Source organism: Urocampus carinirostris, chromosome 10, assembly GCF_059441175.1.
Source record: "Urocampus carinirostris isolate Australia breed hairy pipefish chromosome 10, RoL_Ucar_1.0, whole genome shotgun sequence".
In the NCBI taxonomy this organism is placed as follows: Eukaryota; Metazoa; Chordata; class Actinopteri; order Syngnathiformes; family Syngnathidae; genus Urocampus; species Urocampus carinirostris.
The window spans coordinates 14896297-14923808 of record NC_142358.1 but is presented as its reverse complement, the minus strand read 5'-3'; the positions used below and the strand labels follow the sequence as shown (position 1 = coordinate 14923808).

General features: G+C 39.5%; 2 protein-coding genes across 5 annotated transcripts in view; one reads left to right on the top strand and one right to left on the bottom strand.

Annotated features, from left to right (window-relative positions):
* Positions 1 to 27512, top strand: part of grik4 (glutamate receptor, ionotropic, kainate 4) — a 546157-nt gene that overhangs the window by 489762 nt on the left and 28883 nt on the right. For 3 of the 4 annotated variants that reach the window (XM_088346499.1, XM_088346496.1, XM_088346498.1), the window contains exons 13-14: positions 2093 to 2296; positions 13540 to 13653. In XM_088346499.1, coding sequence (XP_088202625.1) covers positions 2093 to 2296; positions 13540 to 13653 — 318 coding nt within the window. The remainder of the gene's footprint in view (positions 1 to 2092; positions 2297 to 13539; positions 13654 to 27512) is intronic. The other variant, XM_088346500.1, reaches the window with a different exon arrangement.
* Positions 11522 to 19796, bottom strand: LOC148357900 (uncharacterized). Its single transcript, XM_088346501.1, has 4 exons — positions 19687 to 19796; positions 12607 to 13692; positions 12011 to 12509; positions 11522 to 11670 (listed from the first exon to the last, which is right to left on the bottom strand). Exons 2-3 carry the CDS (start codon positions 12815 to 12817, stop codon positions 12340 to 12342), a joined length of 381 nt encoding a protein of 126 aa, XP_088202627.1. The 5' UTR covers positions 12818 to 13692; positions 19687 to 19796; the 3' UTR covers positions 11522 to 11670; positions 12011 to 12339.

Genomic DNA, 27512 nt, shown 5'->3' with positions numbered 1-27512 from the left:
AGTCACTTCTAGAAATCTCGAACAAACAGTCTCGGCAGAAACATTAGCCCAACATTGCCGACAATCCACTCTTTTTACTAGAATCCAATTGAAGTTTCTGTGCCACCGTAGTCTTTGTGTAGTGGCAAAATGACACTGTTTTATGAAAAGAAAGCACCAAAACAATAATAACTTTCAAATTGCTAGATATACTTCGGCGTTAGCATCCATGAGTACTTGTAAGTCTTGATTCGGCCAAGGATCGAACCTTTGATCTCCCAGTTTTGGGAGGGAGCGCCCAATCCTAAAGCTACCGGGCTGGTCAACATTTGCAGCTTTACATGAGACACAGGGCGCACCGCATGATAGGTCACGCCGCCCAATTTGAAGAAGATCAAATACTTTTATGAGTTCCTTATGGTCGTGAAAATATGGTACGTTTTTTACATGCACACACTGATACTTTCCATAATATGGTAATACTAAACAAACATCTATTTAAAATGATAGTGATCATATGAAACCTCTTTATCACTCAGTGCAAATTATGGTGCAAATTACAACTAAAATGATGTACTCACACACTTTACAGTTACTCTGCTGGTAGAACTAAAGAGCTGTTACTATGACAACAGCATTAGGCTGCCTTAGAGGTTTATAATATGCATGGACAGTAATTATTATCATTATGGGCTTTTATGGGGCTTGTGTTCTGGGACTGTCAGTGATTGCTTTACAAAATGAAATGACTTGGACCAATGCGAAAAAAAGTCATAGAATAAGTTAGAATTGTCTTTTATTGTCATAGATAGCAATGTGAACCTTGTTTTTTAAAATTAGACATGACACTCCAGGATAATCATGTAATTAAGAAATGTAAAGAGAATGTCAAGATAGATAAGCAAACAATATTTACCAGGTAGTGCATGGAGAATGGAGTTGTAAATTCATTGTAATAACAGTGCAGTGAAAAGTAGCAATATAACATTTATGAACAAGTCAATGAATACGGATGCATTTTTTTCTGTACAATAACCATTTTTTAAGACAACTGGTCAGATGTACTGTATTTTCCAAGACTATATAAGGTGCACCCCCAATTGGCCAGAAAATTGAGAGTGAATCCTATATGGCGTGGAATTCAGTGGATGACATTGGAAATGCATATTAGTTGGTGTGCGTTACTACAGTACTTGTGCAATAATTGATCAATTGATAAACTTTGCATGCAACCGAGTCAAAGCAGCTGAGTGGATATCGCATCCGAGGCACAGTTCTGAGACCATGTGTTCTAATCCAGCAACCAGCCTTTCTGTTTGGGGTTTGCATGTTCTCCCTGTGTTTGTATGGGTTTCCTCCGGGCACTCCAAAGACATGCATGTCAGGTTAATTGGCCGGTCCATAGTTGTGAATGAGTGAGTGAGTTGTCTTTCTCTGTGTGCCCTGCAACTGGCTGGCAACCAGTTCAGGGGGTCCCCCTGGAAGACAGCTGGGATGGGCTCTAGTACCCCGACAGCCCTACTAAGGATAAGTGGTGCAGATAATTGATGGATAGATAGATAGAGAGAGAAAGAAATAGATAGATAGATAGATAGATAGATAGATAGATAGATAGATAGATAGATAGATAGATAGATAGATAGATAGATAGATAGATAGATAGATAGATAGATAGATAGATAGATAGATAGATAGATAGATAGATAGATAGATAGATAGATAGATAGATAGATAGATAGATAGATAGATAGATAGATAGATAGATAGATAGATAGTGAACACAGTACTGTTGTCCTAATTCCATGCGCCTTATAGTCCAGTGTGCCTGTATGAAAAATATAAGACAAAAGACTATTCTTTGGGTGTGCACCTTGAAATCTAGTGCACCTTTAAGTGTTGAAAATACAATATATGTTTCAGTTTTGCACACTTGTTTTAGGTGGTGATGGCCCTGGGTAAGTAACCGTCTCTGAGAATGTTAGTCCTTGTTTGAGTTTGTACTGTTTTCATTATTATTTTAACGCGTGATCATGATTTTCCATGGTCCTTTTCTCCATTTGTTTCCAAAGTGCCTCAATTGTTGATCGCAAACAATAATTGTTGTGTCATTCAGGAAAATCCTTACGTGATGCTGAGGGCCGACCACCAGGAACTGGGGGGAAACGAGCGCTACGAAGGTTTCTGTGTGGACATGCTAAAAGAGTTAGCAGCCATCCTCAAGTTCAAGTATCGCATTCGACTGGTGGGGGACGGGCAGTACGGAGTCCCAGGGGCCAATGGAACGTGGAGCGGAATGGTGGGGGAGCTCATTTCTAGGGTAGGTCTAATATACACATACATGACATCTTGTGAAGTTAAACCAACTTGTTTGTCTCATCAAACATTCATGTTGTTACCTTGTTTGTGAGGTGAGTTATCGAGGGACTATCTTTCATACACTTAGCACACCTCTAGTTTCTTATTAGGGTGTTATTTAATTGTACATATTATTCTAATTAAATCATTTTTCTCAATAATAGGCATTTCTGCACATGTTAATTTCACTCTTAAATCCTGTAGATTAAATACGTCAACCCCATTTGGCTTTATTGTTTTAATATTTCAAGGTGGGTTGTGTCGTCTAAAAAGTTTAAAAGTGGAAAGCAAAATATTTTCTCTATTAAGTAAGTGTAACAATGCCCAACTGAGTACAAAGAGCCCTCATAATGTTTTCCGCCTGCGCTTACCCGCTTTTATTTTACTTTTACAACGCTGTTCGCAGCGTGCATCATATTAAGTAGAAGGAAATAGGGAAGAGGGAGGGAGGTTGGAGAGTGACTTTATGCTTGTCATTACAGTTTTTTTGTTAGTGTAGCATGAAAATGGTAAAGGTAAGAAATGCTTTGTTTGAAATACTTTCTAAACGCCAACCCAAACTCAGAATAAAGAAGAATCTTTTTAAGCACGTCTAAGAAATGCACAAACTCATGAACGAGTTGACTAAGCCTCCAACCAAAGATGCTGTATGGAATTTTAAAATGTTAACTTGCCGCTGCCATCACCTAGCTTAAAGTCATGATCACAGTCTCAATGAGCTGGTTGATGATGCACGTGCATCCGTGTGCATTTTTTAGACGTGCTTGAATTAATTCTCCATTTTTTTCATTTTTCTTGGGGTTTTGGCTGGCGTTTGGACTTTACAAAAATGAGGCCTTTTCTTACTTTAACCGTTTTCATGCTACACTGACAAACACAAATTAAAAGAAAAGCTAATGTGTTGTGGCCCAAATACCTCTGATGTAAGTAAAATAAAAGCAGATATTTGGATTTAACTTTAAACTTGTTAAGGACACCTCAAACGACGCACCCCACCTTAAATGACTAAACACTCTTATTGCCGAACCTCTGTCGGAGGTATAAAGAGTCACGTCTTCACTAAATGGGCCTCTTTGATGAATGAAATGCAAACCCTCCTGTCCTTAAGAGTTCTCATGTGCAATCATTGCTGGTGCTGCTTTTTGGCTTTCAATTTAATGGAGAAGTGGTTATGTTATTTTGCTGATTTTTCAGGAGGAAATCTTGACTTAAAATTTGTTAAAGGGTTTTTGAGGAACAAACGCTCTTTACACACATACAGTACTCAAAAAAAAAACAATTTAGAGGTTTTGCGATGGAGATGATAATTGGCTGGTTTCTGGTATAAGTAATGAAAGTCCTGTATATGAGGAAAGACATGGCTGTTTTTTTATATTATTTTAAAGCCAGGATGATTCACCTTCAAAAGACTGTTTTTTTCAGTGTTTTTCAACCAGTGTTGGTAGTATCAGTCGCTACTGATCCTATATTCCCCTTGAGTAGGTTTATATTTATAATAAGCAGAGCACAAAGATTTTAGGCAATATTTTTTTTATTGTTAAATAACTACGATTCAAACTTTAACAGTGTGAAAGAACAAACAGAAATTTTTATATTACAACTGTTGGAGAAAAAAAATCCAAGAGGGTCGAATAAAAAAGCAACAATGTAATGAAAATACAAACATAACAATGTCAATATGTCAAATAAACCTTATATCGCATAATATTTTAAAAAATAAGTCAGAGGGTGCAAAGAGTGTAAATAATACAACCTTTAACCCTTTAACAGTATAAAAATTAAATACTTCTACTACAACAACTGTTACAGAGCAAAAGTAAAGAGATTCGAACCAAAAATCAGCAATGTAATGAACAAGCCCTTTTGGCCCTGTTTACAGTCAAGTCAAGTCATTTTTATTTGTATAGCCGTCAATCACAAAGAGTCTCAAAGGGCTTCAAAGTGACAACAGATTTACAAATTTTTGTTCAGGAACAGTAACATGTTTACATTATTGGTTGGAGCTTGTTGCTCTTTGATGTTGAAAAAAAAAAGTCCACATTGCGCTGTGCTTGTCATATTTAGCTTCTGATAACGTTGCGCGACCAGAGTTGGCCCTCTCCTCTGCCTGTCAGGCAGGCGAGAGGTGCTAAAATGAGCAATTCAGTCACACAAAAAGGCATAAACTTAGGGAGTGGCCAAGGGCACAGGATGAGAAAGAGAAAGACTGTGCTATCTCCAGACATGGGGACTTGAGACTTAGTGACTTGGACTCGAGTCGACTCGAGTCGCTGTTTTTATGACTTGTGACTTGACTTGGACTTGGCAATCTAAGACTCGGGACTTGACTTGTGACTTGACTTGCCCAAGAAAAAAATACTTGGGACTTACTTGGGACTTGAAGGTGAAGACTTGAGACTTACTTGAGACTTGCACATGTGTGACTTGGTCCCATGTCTGGCTATCTCCATAAAAAAGTGGCACTTTAAGGATATTAGTGGATGGGTGCTATAAGACCTTGTCTAGTGTGCTGCGAGAAATTATCTTTATCTTAGCAAAAAAGCATACCATTGTTCAGTATCGTTATTTTCCTCCAGGGACGAGTCAAATAACTGTAACTTTCATCCATATCAGTAGGTGGCAGTGGATTGCCTGTTTTATCTTTTTATATACTAATTATCTGATTGTGAGGTTGTGCAGGGAAAATATTATTTAAAAAAATAATTTTGTTCGATAAGGCTTTTCAAGATTGTGCCACAAAAAAGTATAAAAGAAACAGAATTTTGCAGGTTTTAAATATTTTCTTATTTTACAAAAAAAAGTTACAACGTATTTAGGCAAGATTTTTTCCGATAGCAGATCATTATTGCTAGTTTTAGTTAATTTCTGCTATTTTTATAGAATACAAACCAAGATTATAATTATAGTGAAACTTGAAAAATAGGTTAAAATAAAGTGTTATTTTATTATCACTTATTTTTCCACAAAAAGTTTTTTTTTTTTTTTTTTGTATATGTACTATTTTGTTTTTTGTTTTTTTTAGAACTAGCACTTGTTTTTTGTTGCACTACACAATAGAGAAACATCTTGTGGTACAATAATACACACGCTTCCCTTAAAGGGACAGTTTGTAATATTCAGTGCCTCCAATTGGTGAAAGAAAAATATTATTAGGCAAAAAATACATAAACCCTAAAACAAATGTGAATTTTTATTTTTGAAAAAAAAATATGTAGAGAAATATTTATAGAGTGGAAACCTACTTGGGCCGCCGTCATGTTTGTCCGGCAACCTGCTGCCACGCTGTGCTATGAAGCACTGGCCTTTGCTTGCACCAGACAACCCAGTGCCATCTTATTGTCAAATATTACACACTGGGGCTTTAAGTATTGTTATTCTTAAGAAAATATGCTTAGAAAAAAAAATAATAATCAAATTTTTATGATCATCATCAATGATCATTGAAGAGAGAAAATAACAGCAGAAACGTGTCGCTTATATCTCTCAACAGCAATTTCAACCTGAGGGGCCGACACAAGGTCACAACATGGAGTTTAGAGGTCATTTGGACAGATATTCCACTTTAAGAGAAAACTGTTCATTTCGATGGGTTAAAGGCTTACAAGATTATAAAAAAAGCAACAAATTGAAGGAACATTTGCCAATAGTTACCCTAAATCCCAGACTTCGGAGCACACCTAATTAAGGTCGCATTCCAGATTTTAGGAAAAAACTCATTTTTGTTTTTGTAAGAGCATCAACGAATTTTTAACTCACAGGCTTAAACAGCCGTAAAATATGGACTCATCCATGTCCATTTATTAAAATTAGTCAGCAGGGAAATGTCAGGTAAAAAAAAATAACACATTGTGCCGAGATCAAGACACTCGTTTGCGCACTGTGTTCATAGCTGTCAATCATTATCAAGTAGCGCAGCAATATTAATCAGATTGGCATTAACATATACACAAGAGTATGACAAAAAAGTCCTGAAAAAAAACTCAATGTAAATATGCTGAGCCATGTAAGTGATCTTAAGCTCTCCCATGCCTTGCGCACATGACAAAGTGATAGACAGAGGGATCAAGTATTGCAAATACAATGAAAAACCCAAAAATAATATCCAGTACATAAATTCTTGGGACTTTTCTGATAAGCAGTGTTGGCTGATGGAATATTTTAGAGTAGCAGCAAGTGACTAATAATATTTTATATAATTTGTTACATTTTTCCATTCGGGCCGAAAACTGTGATGTCATAATAGGCTGTTAACAGTCTGATAACTGTCAGTCCAATAATTATAGTGTATATCTTCTTACTCAGTCACTAGTGTCAGCATATATAATAAACATACACCTCCTGAAAAAAAGAAAAGAATAATCAATACGCTGCATTGTATTGTAAGCCGCTATTTGTGTTCCTGTTATCCTTTAACAGCTTTCAATCCTTTTCACTGAATTCCTAACATTCCATATCAAGCATTCATACTACCAAGCTATGATAGGAAACTGAACCGTGGACCGTTTTCTGCACTGGAAGGCATAACAGCAGGCAGGCAGAGAAATTCAGTTATCAATATTAATATTCTATTGTCACATAAATAATTCAGCCGCTGTTGCGACTGCGTGTTCATCTCGCAAAGGATCGGCCTCTGTAGAAATTGCCTCGACGGCTGTTCCCCGCGTGTGGCTTCCTTCCGGCGCCCGCTTTAGCCGATCAGACTTTCAAACGATTGTGAGTTTGAAAGAAAAAAAGAAAAAGAAGGAAAATAAGATGAGGCGGTACTTTGGTACTGCTGACGATGAAGGGTGAAAGCTGGTGGGTAAATCGGGCTTGGGCATACATGAGGCCACCTTTTGCTACATACTTGTATATTTGAAATACAAAGTGCTAAATCGTGATTTCAGAGGGCCTTTATCTTCCGAACCTGTTTGAGTTTTTATAATGTCACCCATCTTTTTGCGGCAACTTTTGAATCTGCATACTAGAACTGCTTAGTCTTGGATTGCAATTATGTCGAGGAAACTGGGATTATTCAAACAGATTGAAATACTCTTAAACCTAATTTTGACATTCTACCTACTGATAATTTTATAGTTTAGTACACATTCCAAATAAAAAGGGAAAACAATACATTTTGAGCTTGTAAGGAGAACAAAACCCAAATATGACCAATTCCAACCTTTACAAATGGTCCTTCTTTAAGCCGTTTTGTTTTATGAAATCTCCTTGTTTACAAAAAGCATATCATATATTGGATAAAGATTGATCAGTCCCAAAGGAAATAATATTGACAAACAAAAAATGCACATGGTTTGATTCTAATAAACTATGTTTTATTTACATGACAAGGAAAATTTGATCAAACTAAATAACAAAGGATATTGTTGACAGGACTGCGATTGGCTGGCAACCAGTTCAGGGTGTCCCCTGCCCACTGCCCGATGATTTCTGGGATTGGCTCCAGCACCCCCGCGACCCTACTGAGGATAAGCGGTGCAGCTAATGAGATGAGATGAGATTGTTGACAGGAGAAACTCGTATTTCTAATCGACAAAAGAGAAATGGTGTGGGAATATGGGAATTGAGTGAAGATGGTAACGTTGTAATTTCTTAGAGACACACACAATTCTGTATTGTTGTGCCCAATTTAAGAAATGTTGCTAACAAGTGCATACTAAGCTCAACAAATACCCAAAAAAACAGACAGAATAATGTCAATTGTGTGCCTAAGTTACATTAATGAATGAGGCAGAGTTTTTTGAGTCACATCTTGGAACGCAGCAGGAAGCATTTTGGGGCCCACCGGTGATCTAAGGTTGCTGACCCGTCTGAGGGGTGGTCCATGGTCGAGGGCCAACACTCGTCCCTCGTCCGCTGGAAAATTAATTTGAGGGGTAGTTGCATCCACCTATTACAGCATGACTTGAATCTACCCAATTGGTTGGAGGGGGGGCTAATTCGGACCAGCCCCCTTGTGCCCTTCCCTGGTGAGAACACAGCCATAGATTGATTCAATTAAAATAGGATTTTTATATCAAGGAAATTTGTCCTTTACGCTTGTTAAAAATTAAAGTTAACTGACAGAGCCACAAAAAAATATTGTTTAAGTGTCTTATCATATCGGAATATATTTGTTGATTTTCCCGTAGGTAGGTTCAATTTGGTTCCAAGACTATATGCGTTATCTTTCAAAATATCATCATTATAGTAGTCTGACCCTCGGCTTGTAGCTTAAATTCTTATTTGGGCTTTCCAACCATTTGATTTTGGTACCCCTTGTTTTAAGGGTTTCATTAAATATTGTTGTTATTAGTCGTTTAAATAACCAATTCCAATAAAACTGAGAAAAGCGTCCTGCAAGTGGGTCCTGTTTCTGTTCTGGTCCTGACAATGGCGATGCTGTCCAGCCCTTCTATTCTTACAATCTTCTTCCGCTTTGTGTCCCGAGTCTGGAAGATGACGACTCCCTCACAGTTACATTTCAGTGCCTTGTTTTCTTGTTGGCTGTTTTGTGACTGTGACTATTCACCGCTTTGACCACGTATCCTTGCATCAATATGAATGTGTCTTCCAAACTTAAGGTTGAAGGAGATTGGTTTTCCAGGCCAGGCCTACCTGAAATCAGTTGGTTGGACTTGCACAATTTAATTAGTGACAATCCAAATGCTTCTTGAGGAGGATTACAAAACCAGCAAAACGGTTTATATCACAATTCTCCTTTGTATATTATTTTCCTTTAACGAAAACTACAAATGTTAACACCGTTTGGATTCCAGTCTACTCAGTGCAAATTGCAGGAATAATGGATTATGCAAGTCATGCTCGTGTCAGTCATGGATTAATCACAGGAGTTATCAGAACACACATTCCCATTACGCCCTAGGTTTTTCCTCGGTAATAACCTGGACCATGCATATCTGGGACGAGATCCTGCAGGAAACAAAACAAACTCATGAAGGCAACACAAATTACTGAGAATAATTTGGAGTTACTTAAATTACAAAAGGAACAGTCACTTTTTGTTATCTTTCCTTTTTTGGGATATCTTTAATTTCCTCCCCATCGGGCAGGGGTGTCAAACTCATATTAGCTTCAGGGCCACGTCATAGAAAAAACGATTCTCACAGAGGCCTGACTAGGAAATTAATGGCAGAAAAAGTGTGCCTTTGCTAGAGGCCTGGGGATCTTTTTGAAAGCTTACAAACAAATTATGATTCGGGGGTGTAAGATATGATTATAAAACAATTAGTATTTTTAAGCCCTCAATATTTTTTTCCTTCACTAAGATTCTATTTAGGGATAGGTCTCCTAAATGTTCCCTCATTGATTAATTGTAGTCAGCAAATACAGCTACAGTAAAAACGTAAACATTAAGCCTGCAGGCCATGAGTTTAACACAGGTGGCATAGAGGGAGCTGATATAATTGTCCGCCATCTTGGTGCTATGGGTAACCCTAAAAAGCTACTGGAAGGCTGAGTGAAAATATAAGAAAAAAATGGTGTGGTGTGGTCAGTTTGAGTCAGTGTAGTTTGTATTTTTCGGTTGTGCTAAACAATACTGTCATCAAATATTACACAGTGTCCCTTTAGATCAATATTGTTTTATTTAATGAACTACATTCTCACCATTAGGAGGAGCCATTTCTATTGAATGATGTGGCACAATTTTGTTACTAAATGTAGTGGAAGCTAGAGCTCTTGTTGGTGATAGGAATGAGTGGAGAGGTGTTGTGAAAGGATAGTGGGATGTTTCGACCCGTTCTAAGGGGCCGGTCACACAGACATTTACGGCTGAATCACGGCCAGAAATTTCTGCCTTTGAGGCAGACGTTATTGGACGCATTGAGTTCGCCATTAAGACGAGATACAGCGGTGCTCAACACGAGTTCGGAAATTCGCGCGCGGGTGGCAGCGCGAAGAAGGCACACAGCCTTTCACGAGCGTATTGAGGCTGAACCACGACCAGAAATTTCTGGCCGTGAAGCAGATGCCGTTGGGCGCTGTTGGACGTTTGGAGACCGCCATATAGACGAGATAGAGCTGTGCTTTACTCGCGGTCGGAAATTTTCACGTGGTCGGCCGCGTTCAAAACTTTTGAGCTGCTCAAAAGTTTGAGCACGTGTTAAACCGCGTGCCGCACACGTGGTCAACACGAGGCAATGACGCGAAAATGACGTGCTATGGCCGCGGCCAGGGCGTGGTTAGGACGCTATAAATAGCAGCGGGTAATCATGAGCACGGTCATAGCGCAATTTGCGGAGCACACGTTCACAGTCAAGATTTGAAAATGGATCCCTGTCACCATAGAGACCTCGTCTTAATCAATTTGTATTTCTTGACAATACATTCCATAACAAGATAATAAATTAAAAATGATAAACTATTACAATAATAACATATTGGCTAATTTCAAATGACAATAACTAAACATTCAATTTAGACATAAATCTTAATCTAAGTATTATTTCTTGTTTTTTGAGGTTTACTATTTTATTACTGTAATATTTTTTCACATTTTTATTGCACACAATTCACACACTTCCTTTTATTTACCAAGGAAACACAAACAATTGTTAACAATTTAACAACAACTTTATTATTATATCAAAATTATCAAAAGTAATGAAGTAAACAGCAAAGTAAACAGCAAGGCATAACATAGGCCATCTTCCACAGCTGAAAAACACAGTAACAGAAAAATATCAAACATCATACGCTACTCCGTAGCATCCTCCTGGTGCTGCTGCTGCTGCTGCTGCTGGGGAGCCTGCTGCTGCAGAAAAACACCACCATACTGCCACTGGCTGTACTGGTCACAGTTGGGCTGGGGCAGGTAATACTGGCTGTTACTGAAGTAGGGCTGTGAGGAGGCTGTGCAGCCTGGTGGTGCAGACGCTGAGGGGCCCGGTCTGGCCCACGATGAAGAAGGCCCTTGAGTGTCACGCCTGCTGTAATGTTGACTCTGTCCTCCATCACGCATAATATCCGTGAAGAGATCTTTCATGGCAGAGAACTGCGGAGCGTGTCAGCAACAAAGCGGATGAAGGCCTCTCGGTCTGACTGAGCCTGACACTTCTCCTCCACCAGCTTCTCCAGCAGTGCTTGGTTGGCCCTCATGGTGGAATTTAGTTCCTGGATCCAGGCCTCCTCATCCAGGCTCTCCTCATCCCTCCTTCTGGTCTTGCGCCGGCGACTACACGTGGTCGAGCCCTCTTGCGCTGCTGCAAATTCCATCTCTTCCAGGATGTTGGACTGGCTTGCCATGGAGTCAGGAGTTTCCAGTTGATGGCAGCGCATGGCAGCAGGCACGTGGCAGATTGATGAGGGTGTCTGGAGCCTCAGTGTGGATCGAACCTGAAACAAGTTAAAAATTTGTTTAATATAATGGCATATTGACATATTGCATTAAAACATGTTAAGACATTGCATACATTTAATCACCTCAACAATTTCTTAGAATATACCTTTTGAATATAGTTTTGCAATTTAGTTTTGGAATAAAGTTAAATTAACTTTAATAAACTGTATTATCATGAAGTTTACTGAAGCGTACAAATATATTGAATGTCTTTACAAAAAAAACAAAAACAAATTGAGCGGAATTTGTCAGAAATTCATACAATAAAATTACTATATTTAACTATTTTAGTGACATTTCAAAACTTTTCAAATAAATGTGATAACATGTACTTACTTTTGTAGAAGGCAATGTTCTTCAGCACCCACTTATCCCTATCCGTCAATTGCTTTTTTGCCTGGCCACTCGTCTTCTTGGATAGCTTTACGAACCAATCTTTGACGTTCTTCCACCAGTTATGCAGATGCGTGTACGAGACCCCGATCTCCTGTGCTTTCATCTCCCCCGCTGACTTTTTCTTGTGGTAGTCCTTGGTGCTTCGGAGCCAAAGGTAATGGTTGCCCTGAAGCCACTCAACCAGATCCTGCTCTACCTGGTCGGGGAGACTCCAAGCTTGCTTTGGAGCACCATCGGCCTTCCTCTTGCCCTTGCCCTTGCCATTCTTATTATTGCGACCTGGCTCTTGCCCCCCCCTCCTCCTCTTGATGTGGGGTGGGTCCCGGGAATTTAGGAGAACCAGGCTCTTCCGACACAGGATCCTCCACTCGCATGGCACCCTCCCCAGTGTTGGCAGCGGGGGTGGTGGTGGGAGCAGTGGTGGCAGTAGATGTAACACCTGAAAAGCCAGATTAGTAAAAGTGTATTTTTGATTAACAATAATTGTTTGACGAAGATTTAAAATTTTTAAAAAGTATAACATAAATTATTCTTACTATCAAGAGATTTTTCCTCCTCTTCAACTAGACCGGCATCTCTTGGACTCGCAGCAGGACTGGCCACGAACTCGCCACGAGCACTCGGACATTCAGCGGCAGAATGGACGACAGCTTGCACCTCCACTGTGGTTCCTGACTTGGGCTTCTTGGCACACTGCTTCTTCTTTTTGGTCGTGGACCTCGTCGTTCGCCTCTTCTTCGGTGCCATAGTTTGCTATTTTTAGCTTCGCGGGACTTCGCTGTTATGATTGCTCGGCAGTATTTATACACGTGGTCTAAACACGGAAATGACGCGCAAATGACGCGATGAGAGGAAGCGGAACAGTCGCCGGCGTCTTTTTTCCGGCCATACCACAGACGAACGGCGGGTTGTCAAATTTTGCGCATTTTAGATCCCGGGCAACCACGGGCAAAAAAAAACCGCAAAATTTTAGCCGTGATTCAGCCGTAAATGTCTGTGTGACCGGCCCCTAAGGGATGGGCAAGGCACCTGTATGATGCGGCAGGGGTAAACCAGTAAAAGCTGCCGGGCCCTGCTGTTGAACAAAAGAGTGTGTGTGTTGTGTGACCCAAGTGACATGGCCGCTTTCTTGTGTCCCGTTTCATCTAGATGGACGAAAGCATGACCAACTTGGGTCCCGAAGTGCTTAACTTGTTTGGGTGTTTGGGCATTTGGGTTGAGTATGGTGAAATTTGTTGTGTTTTTTGAAAATTGTATCCTTTTTTCTTTTCTTTGTTTTTGTGTATGTGATTGTCTTGCTGTCATTCACCCCTCTCAAGGGATGTGACTAGGGTAGATAGATAGATAGATATATACAACTAAGTATAAGTTTATAAAATATATATATTTGTCTGGTCTTTCTAACCTGAGCACGGCTTAGTTCGGGAGGTCTGTGCATAACTCGGAACCTTTCACTGTTTGTGTTTCAGAAAGCTGACTTGGCAGTTGCTGGCCTCACCATCACAGCGGAGCGGGAAAAGGTCATTGACTTCTCCAAGCCTTTCATGACCCTGGGCATTAGCATCATGTACCGAGTCCACCTGGTGAGTGAGTTGCATCCCTCGCAGTCTTCCAGACCTTTGCTGTAAGAGCAGCATGTAGACAATCTCAATTACTGGATTACTTTTAGAGGATTAAATAAATATAATCCTGTTGCCTTTTTTTAGGTTTCAACCGAAGTAATATGAACTTAGCAATTGATTCTCAAACTATGTTGGGGCCAATTTTCTTGCAGTCCAAAAACAAAGGTTTCAAACAGGTTTTTTTATGGCGTTTTGTGAGTCAATGACTTTATTTTAGGAGCAGCTTTTCATTTCTAATGACTTTTATTTTTGTAAGCAAGGGTTTTTATTAAAGTTTTCACTTACCCCTACTCATCTAAAAGCAGGATTATTTTTTTATACTAGCTGAGCCAAATTTATCCTGTTTTTATCCTTCTTTAGGATGCTTGATTATAGGAAAGTAGTGGATTTGATGTCTTACCAAGGCTTAGTTAACAACCAATCACAGTTTACCTGCTTTTGGAATTGAGACCTGATTGGTCATTAGGTGAAGCCTGAGCTAACTGTAATGTCATCGTTCCTCAAACCAACTCTTGATAGCCTAGCCTTAGGAGTAAGCCGGGCCTGCAGCCCTGCTATTAAGTTCTCTCCCAACGCCGCCTCATTCACTTACTGAACTCGATAATGAGCCACAAATTATGCAATGGTAACCACCATCTCTGCTGTCTACTGAGTCAGAGTTTTCTATTTAAATGCTAGATGGCACCGTTTGTTTTGGATGGACCTATTGACCAGTGCGACTGCCCTGCTCTTTGACTCACAGCATACAACAGCCTATCAAAGTTGCATAAAGAGTCACACCGCCCAAGAGATAATCTACCCCTGTAATTCCATTTGCTCTGTGCTGTCTGCTCAAAAGAATGCACGATACATTGATTTCAATGACAATAAAAACAAGAACATTTTAAATCCACGATGTGAACTAGCCATAACAGAAGCATGAAATAGTGAAGGGTCTCTGTATGCCCACAGTGTACCATCTTTAAAATGTTCAGCAATGGAGCCAATAATAATTTGTACAAACTGTCCAGTGTAGTCTCTTGCTTGTGCCCCCTTAACCTGTGTTGTATCTTGAAAGCAAATCCAAGCAAGAAACCTTCAAACAACTTAAGTGCTGCAGGAAGCGAGCCAATGTTTGCGGAATCCGAGGCCCATTAATCAGGCCTGCCCGCCTCTAACACCCAAGGTGACCCAAGGAGCGCTTAGCATAGCACCGATCTTCATCCAAGCTGTCTTTTGTCATCCTTCAGGAGCGTTTATTCCCAATCTCTATTGCTGTTCTGTTTCCCATTCTTGTAAAGCTCCCCTCTTTTGTACCTCCTCATGGTCAGGAGGCCGAAACTAATAGGTGGAGCAGGCAGGCACTCAATTGTGCAGTTGGGGAGAATCAATCGATGGCCTCGACGGGCAAAGGTTTAAAAGGCTGCCTGAACAGGCAGCGCCTTGTGGGAGGCGGGTGAGCAGTTGGCTGTTCGGACCCGCGAGGGATTGACATCCCGCTGGGTTCATACAAACACACACAAGGCCCGGTTGAATTGGTACAAACACGACTCGTCTGATGCTCTGTTCATCAGTAAGTGGTTGTTAGGATACAGAGAGAGGGGACAATTTTCTCTCAGAAGAGTCGAAGGTTTGGGGAAAATAAAGTTGAAGGTTTTTTTTCTTTTAATTTGAAATCACTTTCCTGACAACAGTATTCCCTTGTCATTTCCTGGTTCAACTTTTGCGTCCTCTGTGCATTTTAAGGCAGACCGAAAGTCCTCAAATTGGAGGAAATTTAAAGTGCATAGTATAACACATTGCTTCTAATAAATCATAAAAATTGGTGGATAAGATACATGTGCTTTTACCATATCTGTGCAATGATTGCTCAATCAAAAACATTGCTGACTATAATAGTAAAGCATTGAATCCAACAGGAATCAAACCTGATAGCGCTGATACTTTACCACTAGACCACCAGTGGTACCAATGACATGTGAAAAAGGTATTTGGTTTTATCGCAATATCAATCTATTTTTACCCAGTCCCAGAAACAAATATTTGACAACGGAGAAAACGGAAATGTCGTCCTGAAAGGTATAATTAACGTAAAGTCCAATTTATCATCAACAAAGTAACAACAAAGAGTTGTTATGCTGTACTTTTTTTTTTGTTTCATTTAAATAAGGACTTTCTGTTTTCTCCATTCTCCAAGATTCGTTTTTGGGACCATAAGTATAAATAGTGTGATGTTATCAGTACTACTGGTGACCTCACAGTTACGTTTCAGTGATCTTACTGCCATGACCTCAATCCCCGTAGAATGCATTGCTATTTAATGACTGCAACATTTTTCAACTTATTAGTCATTGCACTAATATAAATAGTAAGTGTCTGGAAAGTGTATAGGAACGCTTATACATGAATAAATATATGTCCTACTGTAGTTTATTTCCATACGCCTTATAGTCCAGTTTGCTTGATGTATGGAAAACATATGAAAAAGTATTTTTGAGTGGAGCGTCTTATAATCTGGTACACATTATGGGGAGCAAAATACAGTAAAAAGTTTTGCTGAAAAATACGTACTTTGCAAAATTACGCCATAAATGAGCTCAGGCACAATAAAGGAATGACAAGGATTTGTCAAGAACTCACTTGTGATGGTGCGGAAGCACAATGCAGAAGCACAGATTAGTACAATAAAATGTTAGTCCATGATTAGGCTATTTTTCAGTACACGGGAAGGCAGGCAGTGAGGCAGTAGTATCCCGAACACCAGAGGCAAACAAACGTTACATAATGGACAGGCAAAAGGTTCCAAAGTAAGTCCAAGCAGGGAAGTCGACAGTGTAGTAGTTCATTAGGCTTTACTCATAGTCCAGGAGGTCAGGCAGGCATCACTACACTGAGTAAACAAGAGCGCTGTGACGGGGCTGTTTGGAATCTAGCAAGGATCCAAGGGGGACAGTAGACTGAAAATGACAGAGGAAGAGTTGTGATATGAGGAAAAAGGAAGGAAGGAAAAATCAAGACAAATGATAACATCTCTGAGTAGGAAAATACAACCTAAAGTGAGTGACCAAATAAGGTAGGGCGAGACGGAGAAGAGAGAGCACATGAGAGAGAGAGAGAGAGAGAGAGAGAGAGAGAGAGAGAGAGAGAGAGAGAGAGAGAGAGAGAGAACAGACAGAGAAACAGAACTCAAATGCAGGACCATGACAGGATTCTAATTTTAAATCAAGTATGCTAATTCAAAGTTAATTTCAGGAAAGGTGGACAAGATCAAACTTGAGGTTCTCTATGTGCCAGTGCCATGTGCTATCACCTTGTGAATAAAACAACATCAATTTCAAAAAGGTTTGTAGTTGCAGCACAGCCATTTAAACTAATTGAGGCAGGTTGCGGAGCGCAATCAATTAATTAAAAACAATATGAATACCTTAATAATACTTTATTCTATTACATTTACACAATTATTGTTATATTATTCATTACTTTGTCATAATAATAGTATTTTGGTTTTATATACACCCAACTCTGCCTTTTCCTTTCTTGAAAGCGAATATGCCTTTTTTTGGTGATGAAATGAGTTACAAACTTCCAATGCAAATTTCAGTCAGATCAATGATAAGGCTGGGTATTTATTTCACCGAGATAATAGACTCTCTGATCACACTCCACATCTCTCATAATGACTGTATATCATTCCTTCTGTGTTATTCATTATTTTTACTCCCAGAAAACCTATGCCAATGAAAATGTAGTGTCATATTTACATGTTTGAGAGAGTGCAGTTTGTAAGTCTGAACAAGCTTTTCTGCATGCAAATATATTTCAATAATTTTTATTACAGAAATTTGCAGCAGAAAATTAACATATTTTGGTCTCATGAAAAAGGAATCTTTGATTTACATATGACTTGCTGTTGGCTCTCAAATACTATGTCTGACGCCAGACGCTGCCCAACTTACGAACGAGGTTCCGTACGATGGTTTGTAAGTTGAACTTATTCGTAAGTGTCTTCACTGCTATATTTGGTATGTTTAAGGTTTATATAAGTATGTTTAAGGCGTATATAAGTAACCTGTATTGATTTGTACTAAGAAATGAAGATTTTATAAAATAATATGCTCTATAAAAATAAATAAAGGTGAGTTAAATTTACTTTTAGAAGATGCGCTTTAAGAGGTCCTCTTCCGTGTTAAAAAGTAGCAGAAAAAAGTGTTCCGACCATTTTCTCAACCGCATCAAGCTTTCTTATTCCCTTTTTGTTTCAAAAGAAAGGGCTCGCCTCTTCTTTACACTTTACACCAACCATATTGAATGGATGGACAAGATATTAAACAATAAGAATGTCAATATGTCAATGTCTTAGCGCCCTGGAGATAGTTTAAACATACACATTATATAATGTTTACACATGAACTAGGAAGAGGAAGCAGATTTTTTTTTTCCGGGTGGATGCTGGGTGACCTCTCACAGCGCCACATGTCGGACGGAAAGAAGCATTACGGTAATGTCCTGTACTCAGAACAATGTCCAGATATTTTTCGACATCCCGAAAAAAATGTTCCTATCTACCGTTTTACCTAAGTCGAATGGTCATAAGTAGTGGAGCGTCTGTTTTGCCCTTTACCATGACGCAAGAGAGTTGAGTGTCTTACTCTGCATCTGCAGAAGCTAAGCACAGTAATATATTACATAACAATTGCATTGATTATATTCATAATATGGAGTAAAAGTTCAGTGACTCTAAAATATAATTCAATAATTGTAAAGCTAAATGAGAAGAACAATATTCACACCAAATAAATATAAGAATTTAATACATTTTTAATTTTATCCTCCCATTATGACAGGTGAGCACAGCTTCCCCTGACTGCGCGTCACTGAAATCAGACGATCACAATTTTTCATCGTGAATAAATCTTTTTTTTTTCCTTAGGATTTAACCCTGGGCCTAAAAACAAATACAAAACATTAAAATATCCAATTTGTGAGAGACAAAGAAATCTCTGATTAAGAATTTTGAGACATGCACAGAGGCTTGACATTTCTTGGCTCACCATTCTGGAATATTCTATTTGGGCGAAGTTGTTGGGGCTTTGGTCTGTGGAAAAGCCCCAGGGAGCCACTAGGAAGTGCCAAAGTGCTGTATACCGCTCCAGAGCGGCTTGTAATGAAATGAAATAAAATGAAAATGAAATGATCTGCATTCATATAGCGCTTTTCAAGTCAAGACTTCCCAAAGCGCTTTACAGTGTGCTTCACATTTCCCAATAGCGGCCGTGCAGCCATGTGAGGCGCTAACCTGCTTATTGGGGTTATTAGGGGTTCAGTGTCTTACCCAAGGACACTTCGACATGTAACACGGAGGAGCCAGGATTCTAACTGCGATCTCTTGATCCCAAGACGAGCGCTCTACCTCCTGAGCCACTGCCAATACTTTTGGTATTCATTGAGGGTGACACAAAACCTGACTAAAGCCCCTCTTCATGAAAATAAGCTCAGCTGTTTCTGAGACCATAGGTCACATACAAACACACACAAACGCACACAAACTCACACGCATACAAACTGTGAATTACAAACTAGTTCAGATAGATATATTTAGATTATATAGATTTTTAAACAGTCAATATGTTGTCTTTTTAATATATATTTTAGTGTCTAATCACTTAAGGATGAGTAAAATAGAAAAATATTTTCCGGGATTATCTCCATGAGCAAAAACAAGGGGAAGACCATTATCCAGAAAAGGTTTGACCTTAAAGTTTCCACCGTGGACATATTTTCATTTAAACAGACACTGACAACAATCACATGGCAGTTTGTGTATATAAGCAGACAGTTCATTCGCGTGCCACGTTTGGCCTCAGTCGCTTGTCATTCTTATGAGCAGTGACACGGTGTATAACCTTGAGCTATTGGCAGGCTGGTCTTATTGAAACTTTCGCTCCTGTCACCTTCATTATCTCCGCGCCAAAGCCATGTGAGGTAAAGGAGTCTTTAAGAGAAGTTGATACACACCTTCCCTCTAGCTGAGGACTCTTGTGCTAAAGTAGGTGTCGGCTCGTAGGCGTGTTGCATAATTAAACGGAGAGGTTGATTAGGGCTGAAAAGGAGTTGTGTCGGTTTCAGCTGCCGTCTTTAAGGCAGAGTGTGGCATGCTAAGCTTATAGATCTCATTCTGTGACTGAGTAAGAGGCAGATGCCGTATGATGTAAATTACCCACACTTTGATACATCTATAATGTATTTAATAGGCCTTTTGCATGATGTCATTTTTATCATTATTAATTTTTTTCTTCATTATAAGCGATTACTTACATATCAATCTACATCAAATTTGAACCTGACCTCTTAAAATAGCTTTAAAATAGCTACATACTAAAAAAGAATACTCATTTATATGTGTAGATAATAAAGATTAACATACCCTGGGTTGAGACCGGGTGGAAACATTTGTTGGCCTAGAGAGGGATGAGCACCTATTTGACACTAGTGGTTAAGGGATCTGCCCTTACTGGGTTTAAGGATAATAATAAAATAATTTCAAACCATTCACCGTACTTTTAAGCAGCAGTATCAGAGCATTCACTCAGACACCATTTTTGTATTTCCGTCCTTACTGTTCTCCATTTTTTTCTTCCTTTTATTACCCCCAGACCCATTATTATCAGCAGATAAGGCAATAAAACACTTAATCACAATAAATTAAGATGCAGTGCCTCTCAAACACAATCGGGATGGACTGAACAAGAAGAGGAGAGCTGGCGAGGCGGGAGCATGAAGGCACAGCACGGTTGTGGGCCATTGGGTGGCTTTTCTTACTCTACCTTGTGTTCATTTTGTTTTTTGCATATAAGCCAACCCCTGATTTTATTTTTATTTCTTGTATTTATCAAATTTAATACAATTTTAATAGGTGATTTGACAGGAAGATAAGTTAAATTAAATTGAATATTCTTTTAATTTTAATGGCATTTAAAATGAATGTGCTCTTCAAAAGCAGGGAGAGAAAAATTCAGGGGCAACATTTAAATATCAAATTTTATTTTTTCAAATCTAAAATTTGAATTACCCATAGCAGCTCTTAGAAATATGCTGATAGTTCTCCAACAAGTTTTTAATGTAATGAACAAAAGCTTAATCACTAGAGCAGAGGTCAGAGAGTACCCCCCTACAGAAAAGCTAAGTAGCTTGCGGACCAGTTCTGAAACGTAATAGGTCATTCTGATTTTCTAGGAAGTTTGATTTCTAAATGACATGCAAAGTTTTATACAACTACAATTGTGTATCTACAATTATATATCCATATATTTTGTATTTTTTTATATTGTGTGGAAACTGTAAAATGTGTCAACATTTTGTTCCGTAAACATGCGTACAACAATGACAATCAACTATATGTGAATCTGAAAGTCATTGACATGATCAGTGTCTTTAAATACATGATCAATTATTCCAAAATTTTGTTCAAAATTAGCCTAGAGTTTATTAATGTAAATCGCTCATTGTCCTTATGGTAGACAGTTGTTTTAGTTTTTGTTTCAGCCTATTTCATCCTTTCTTCTACTAAAACAAACTAGTAATATGCTAGTAATATAGGATAGCGTATTTTGATGCCCATAAGGCGCATATAAGTCTCTCTCGGGGAGTGCGCCCTTTTTCTCATGCAGAGCACACAGAGAGACCAGCACAGTGGCCTTAGGGTTGAAAGCACTCTACCGATAATGGGAGGTCACAGGTTCGAGCCATGGCAGAGTGTAAACTTACAGCATTTTTGGGTGAGATCCCATGTTTTTGTCTGATCGTTCTCATTTCCAACTAAATGCGACTTCATTGAGTCTCCTGTGACTTTTAGTCGTTTTTTGTTTAATTGTCATTATATCCCGCTTGCATGGAAGAGGACGCGTGATGTCACACGCATGCATTATTAGCGGAAGTTCTCATGGATGCTAACGCTGTAGCATTGCTAGCAAAGATTGAAGGTTCACCTATTGGAGGAAGCTGAAAAACGAACTCTGACAATCTTTTATCGGTGTGTATATTTTGTAAAGGCGGCACGGCAGCTGAGCGGCTAGCACATCCGCGGCACACTTCTCAGGTCAAGGGTTCAAATCCAGCTACCAGCCATCCTCTGCGGAATTTGCATGTTTGTGCTCGAGTAGGTTTTCTCCCGGGCACTCCGGTTTCCTTCCACATTCCAAAAACTTGCATATCAGGTTAACAGGCCTGTCCAAATAGTCCCTAGGTGTGAGAGAGAATACAGTAATAACATCATAACTTGTTGTATTTCATCAAACAGGTAGCCCCCTACGATCATCTGTCATAAAAAAGTAGCTCTCAGTCTCAAAAAGGTTAGTTACCACCGCACTAGAACTAGTTTTGTTCCAACCCATTCACTGCCAGTTATCAAGAAAGTTTACAGGTGCCCATGGCAATTAATTTGTTAAAAAAAACATAATATAAGGAAAAGATTCGACCAAATGTTGTATTTTGAACGCATGTGTCCACTAGAGCTGAAGAGGCAATTAGATTATGTAGTAAGCGACCTCGAGATTGGACAGCAGGTGGGGAATCGAGAAGATCAAAAAGAGATGAAAGCCAACTGAATACAGAGTGCGCTGAAGGAGTGAATAGAAAGATGAGTGCCGAGACACAAGCCGAGGAGAGAAGAGTAGAAATGACAAAAAGGAAATGTCCCTCAGTGTGTCGGTTTTCATTTAGGAGGTCTCCAGAGGCAAACACTGAAAAATGCAGGATCGTCAAATATTATAGAAAGCGTTTCCCTCTGCTTTGTTTTTGTCACCGTATTTTATTTGTTGAGATTGACTTTCAAAAAGAGTCAGACATTATTTGTTCTTTTCTACCATGTGATTGTTGCTTGTTCATCTCTGTTGGTTAAGAGAAAAATGTTGTACCCTTGAGAAAACAAAATCCCAGCCCCAAACTGTGGTCGTTATGTTAATGTATACCGCAAATTGTCTCGTCCATGTGCGTGTCAAGGAATCAAAAATACAAACTCAACAAATAAATCAAACCCGGCAAAAAGGGTGTTGGTGTTAGGTGGCCTCTGTGTCGTGTTCTTTGCCTAGGGACACATTTATTGTCAAGAACCCACTTGGGGTGGTTTGGAAGCAAAGTGCAGAAACACTGATTTGTACTGCAAACGGTAGTCTTCTTGGGCACAGTTCTGTACACAGAAAGTCAGGTGGCGAGACAAAAATGGTGGTGCAAGATGCAGGGGAGGAGTCTGTCTTTCAGTAAGTCCAAACAGTGGGAGCAACAGTTCAAAACTTCGTCAGGCCTTACTCGTGATTTGGAGGGTAGGCAAGGATTTGGTACACTGGAATAACAAAAGGCTGAGAAAAGAATGATTGGGATGTGACATGGAAGACAACGATTTAGCACAGAGCCAAGGAGACAGAGTGTTTAAATAGTGACAAGAGAGAGATTTTAGCAGGGAAACCATGACAAGTGACTGCAATTGAACTCAGGGGAAGAGAGTGACCGAAAGAGATAAGGTCGAGAGAGAGAGACTGGAGTTTTCAATAGAGAGGGACTGTACATAGAAATTTGAACCTAAGAGCAGGATTGGGACATGTATCCTAGAACCTATTGCAATAGCTTTTACCATGGTGACAAGTTTGTTTACTATCATTATAACATGTCATGGTGGGCTGCAGTTTACCATTCTTAATCCTGATTGCCTATAATTGCACAAATTTGGTTTTATTTACCCCTTACTGTATCTTCCATGGGTAAATATCTATGCTGCAAAGCTCACTTATCTTAATGCAAACGCACCTTCTTAAACCCCGGGTCCATCTTTTAAGTGACAGTAGCACTGTCAGTAAAACAATGACAAGCAGAAAATAATAGCACATAGTTTTATATCTGTGCAGCCCAGTACCTGTCTAGCCACCACCCGGTGGTTGGAGAACACTGTCTTATAGTATAAAAGACACACAGCTTGTGATTTTACACCCTTAATGCTAAACTATTGAGAGGCATTTCATATTCAGATTTTGCCATTGACACAAAAAGGTTTCTTATAATATAATATCTAGGTTTGGTGCAATCACCTGGAAGTAAGCTCTGTTGATGAAAAAACTCTTCCAGGCAAAGCACAGTTTTTTAGTTACTTTGTTTTTTATTTGAGGAGTTTGTATTTAAAATGGCCACACAAAAAATGCTCAAAAATTTTAATTCTGGTGACTATGTCTCTTTTAGATGTTGCTTTATTATAAGTTATGCAAAGCTTTCATCCTGATTTATTTCGATTGCGTTTAAAAGGTTATCTGCAGACATTTAAATCGGAAACACAGGAGAAATGAAAGTTACCCACAGTGAGGGCATCACTTACTCTTCGTTCAGTAGTCAATACTTTAAAAGGGACATTATGGATTATGTTGCACCCTCTAGTGGTAAAAAACTCAATTAATTGATTAAAAAACAATATTGGTTTGAATAATAAGCAAAAATATATGTGGACCATAAGTGCACTTTTTAAAATACTCATAGAAATTTGTATTTATTTTACATAACATGACTTTTGTTACAAAGAGGCGCAAAATACACGCTGTCCCTTTAACCCAGGGGACGGGAACGTTTTTGACCTAAAGAGCCATAAAAGCAAAATATTTTGATTTTCTTTTTGAGGGATAAAGCCATACCATATGTTTCAAGAGAAAATTCAGCAAAGCAGCAAAACCAGGTCTCCAAACAAAAGGAAATTTTTCAGTGCATTTTATTTACTACTGTGGCATTAGATAATATTAAAAAAAAAGATTTAAATACTTATAATGAAAGAGCCTGTATCCCATATCAAGAAATACCACACTTTTAACTTGTCTTCCTCCTGCGGTTGCTCAAGATCCTTATTTCATGTTTTTCTTGAATAATGGTTTCAAAACCAGATGCAAGCAGAGTTATTTTGTAAAAATGACACCAAAAAAAAAATGCAGACCGATGTATTTCCATTCAGCGCAGCGGGCGTGTGTAAGAGAAAGGTGAGTGGGCTGTGTGTGCAAAGATTCAGCCACCCCTATTGGTCAACCAATCAAATTGCGCTGTGTGCTTGGCTGGTGTCTTTTGTTGTTTACAGTTTGGTCTGTGGGTTTTTATCCATTAACTTTCTCAACATAGAACATAATTTATTTATCGTTAGCCACGTATCATGGTCTGTTGGCATATTGACTGTTAACTGTACTTAAGACTGTGCCCTTTACATACTGGACCACACAGTATGTGGTATTAGCGTTGCTTCGATCATGCATGCACCAAACTCGACGCTACAGAGGAAATATGCACAAGTAGCATTTTATCTCCAAGCTGTATGTAGTTATGAAGAGCCATATCTGGCTCGCAAGCCATAGATTTCCAACTTCTGCTTTAACCATTTACCATTTTAAAAGAAACATGTGTGATTGTCTTTTTTCACTTAAATGCATGTGGGGTATTTTTTATGATGTTATTGACCAACAAAAATCATGGATTTTGGTGTGCTCAGCAAATTACCAGCCAAACCCATATTGTCATTGAACAACAATGAGAACAGTTCCTGCCAAGCTCTGAAACGCCGCAATGCGAATATAAACTCAACATTGTAGTCTCACTCTCTGCCATGCACAAACAAACCCTCTGCCACAAATACAGAGCTCGTGGTAGGAGTAGTGCAGCCCAAACATGTACTGGAAAGCATTTGTGACCCTCTGAAACACAGTGAATATTTGCCCACAAGTAATTATGATAAATAGTGTTAACCTCTTAGTGACACCACTTCCTCAATTACACGGTCCCTATACTACACACTCACATCTGCTTTAGCGAGAAAGGACTCAATCTTATCGCATCGGGTTGTTGAAAAACACCCGACCTGTAGAATATGGAAATAAGTCACACAAAACATATCCAATATGTCTAGCTGTTCTACAAAGTGCAGTGAATTTACGTAAATTAACAATTTAAAATTAGAATTAGGGCAGCAAGGCAGCTGAGTGGTTAGATTTTTCAAATCTTTTTTCAAATCTCAAGTTCCTAAAATATCTTCGATTACCCTGAGGGGATAAATTGGACCCAACCTGAGAGCCACTGATGTCGATGAGTCAAAAGTATCCTAACAGCTTCAAGATGCTTATTTTTTCTATAATTGGAGTTACAACTCCTTCACCATGCCACCACCACAACATTAAGATATTTACTTGGATATTTTCATTTACTTTATCAAATGGCGCCATTTAATAGCAGTTTACTGATTCACTTAACAGCCCTCTGGTAGCCAAGGTTCCCATTTTGAAAGTGTTTCTATAAAGAAGGAAATAAACTCCTAAGTTAAGGCATAACTACATTCAAAAGTTCTTTTCATCTGCCACAGCTAGAAAATGTTTTTAAAGGTTATGGTTAAACTTTAAGAAACACATTGCTGAAAGGCACCATTAGGGTTTTTTCTTTTATGAAAGGGGGGAGAAAAGGAAATGCGGATACTTTATATGCACTTCCATTTGCAAAATAGTGTCTTCTACAGCCTCCAAGCAGATTATTTTCCCTGCAGCTCTTTAAAGAATAACTTTGTCTTTTAATACAAACTTATTAAAGCACAGAGTTCGGCTACACACCGCACACTTTACTTTTTCAATTCACTTTTTACGAACTATGCGCTCTCAGTCTCGATTTCAGATCTTAAGAGAGAAAGGGAGAGAGAGGGAGAGCAAGATAGAGCGTGAGAGAAAGAGAGAGAGAGATAGAACATAACAAAAGAAGAAAAATATAGATCAACAGAAAATCAAAATGTCGTTTTTCGAAAAATGCATAATTACATTCAAGCTTTACGTACAGTCAGTCTCTAACCAACTGTTGTCATTGAAGTAACTTTGGGGTTTGAGCCATTGTGGTTGATTTAAAGTATTACTGGGTTCAGGCTGTACCAGTGAAAGAGTGGGAAGGGTCGTCCAGCTGACGCCTGAACCCTTTGCGGCAAGGGGGGCACTTCAGGGATGGCGGCAACGGTGGCATTCATGGCGGCATTCGGGCACAGACCGCTGTCACGGGTTCACCCGGCTGACATCCCGAACCTGTCCTGGCAGGGACATCGGGCATGGTGGCGATAATGCCTGCAGTCAGGCACAGACCACCGTCACGGGATTGCCAGCTGACATACCAAACCCATCACGGCTGCATACCTTTCCACCACCTCTTAACGGTTCCGGTTCGCCCCCACACCGTTACCCGCCTCTGTGCCCAAAATATAGGAGCTCGCACAGGCTTTAGAGGTCATGGCGAGCGGTTGTCCCAATGCGCCAGTGCGTCCAGGTTGTCTCCAATGAGGTTTGGTTCCACCTGGTGGTGACCACGTCTTCCCCGGGGTGCGTCATATTCTGCAGCATTTTCTGACGCATGATAGATCCCTTTCTCTTGACAGTGGCGGCTTCTGGGTTGGTCTGTACCCGCATCCAAACCCCGCGCGGTCTTGCCCACGGCTGCCTCCGTCCCACCCTTAGTCCAGGCCAGGACACAGCCATAATGGGGGCCAGTCCCCCCCTCGGTGCAAGCGTGATCGGACGGCCCTTGCATACCAAACCTCAGCCGCCGAGGATGCGATACCCTTCCCGCTCATTGTGCGCAGGGCATGGCATCAAAATAAGTTTCTGCCGTCCCAGCTGGCTCACGTCGGGCGCCAGGGTCTGTCACAATCTGGCACCCCCTCCCGCTACTGTATGCCAGAACAGGTGCGAGATTGGTCTTAAATTTCATTGGATATGATCTTAAAATGGTCTTAAAAAGTCCTTATTTTGAATGCATATATATATATATATATATATATATATATATATATATATATATATATATAT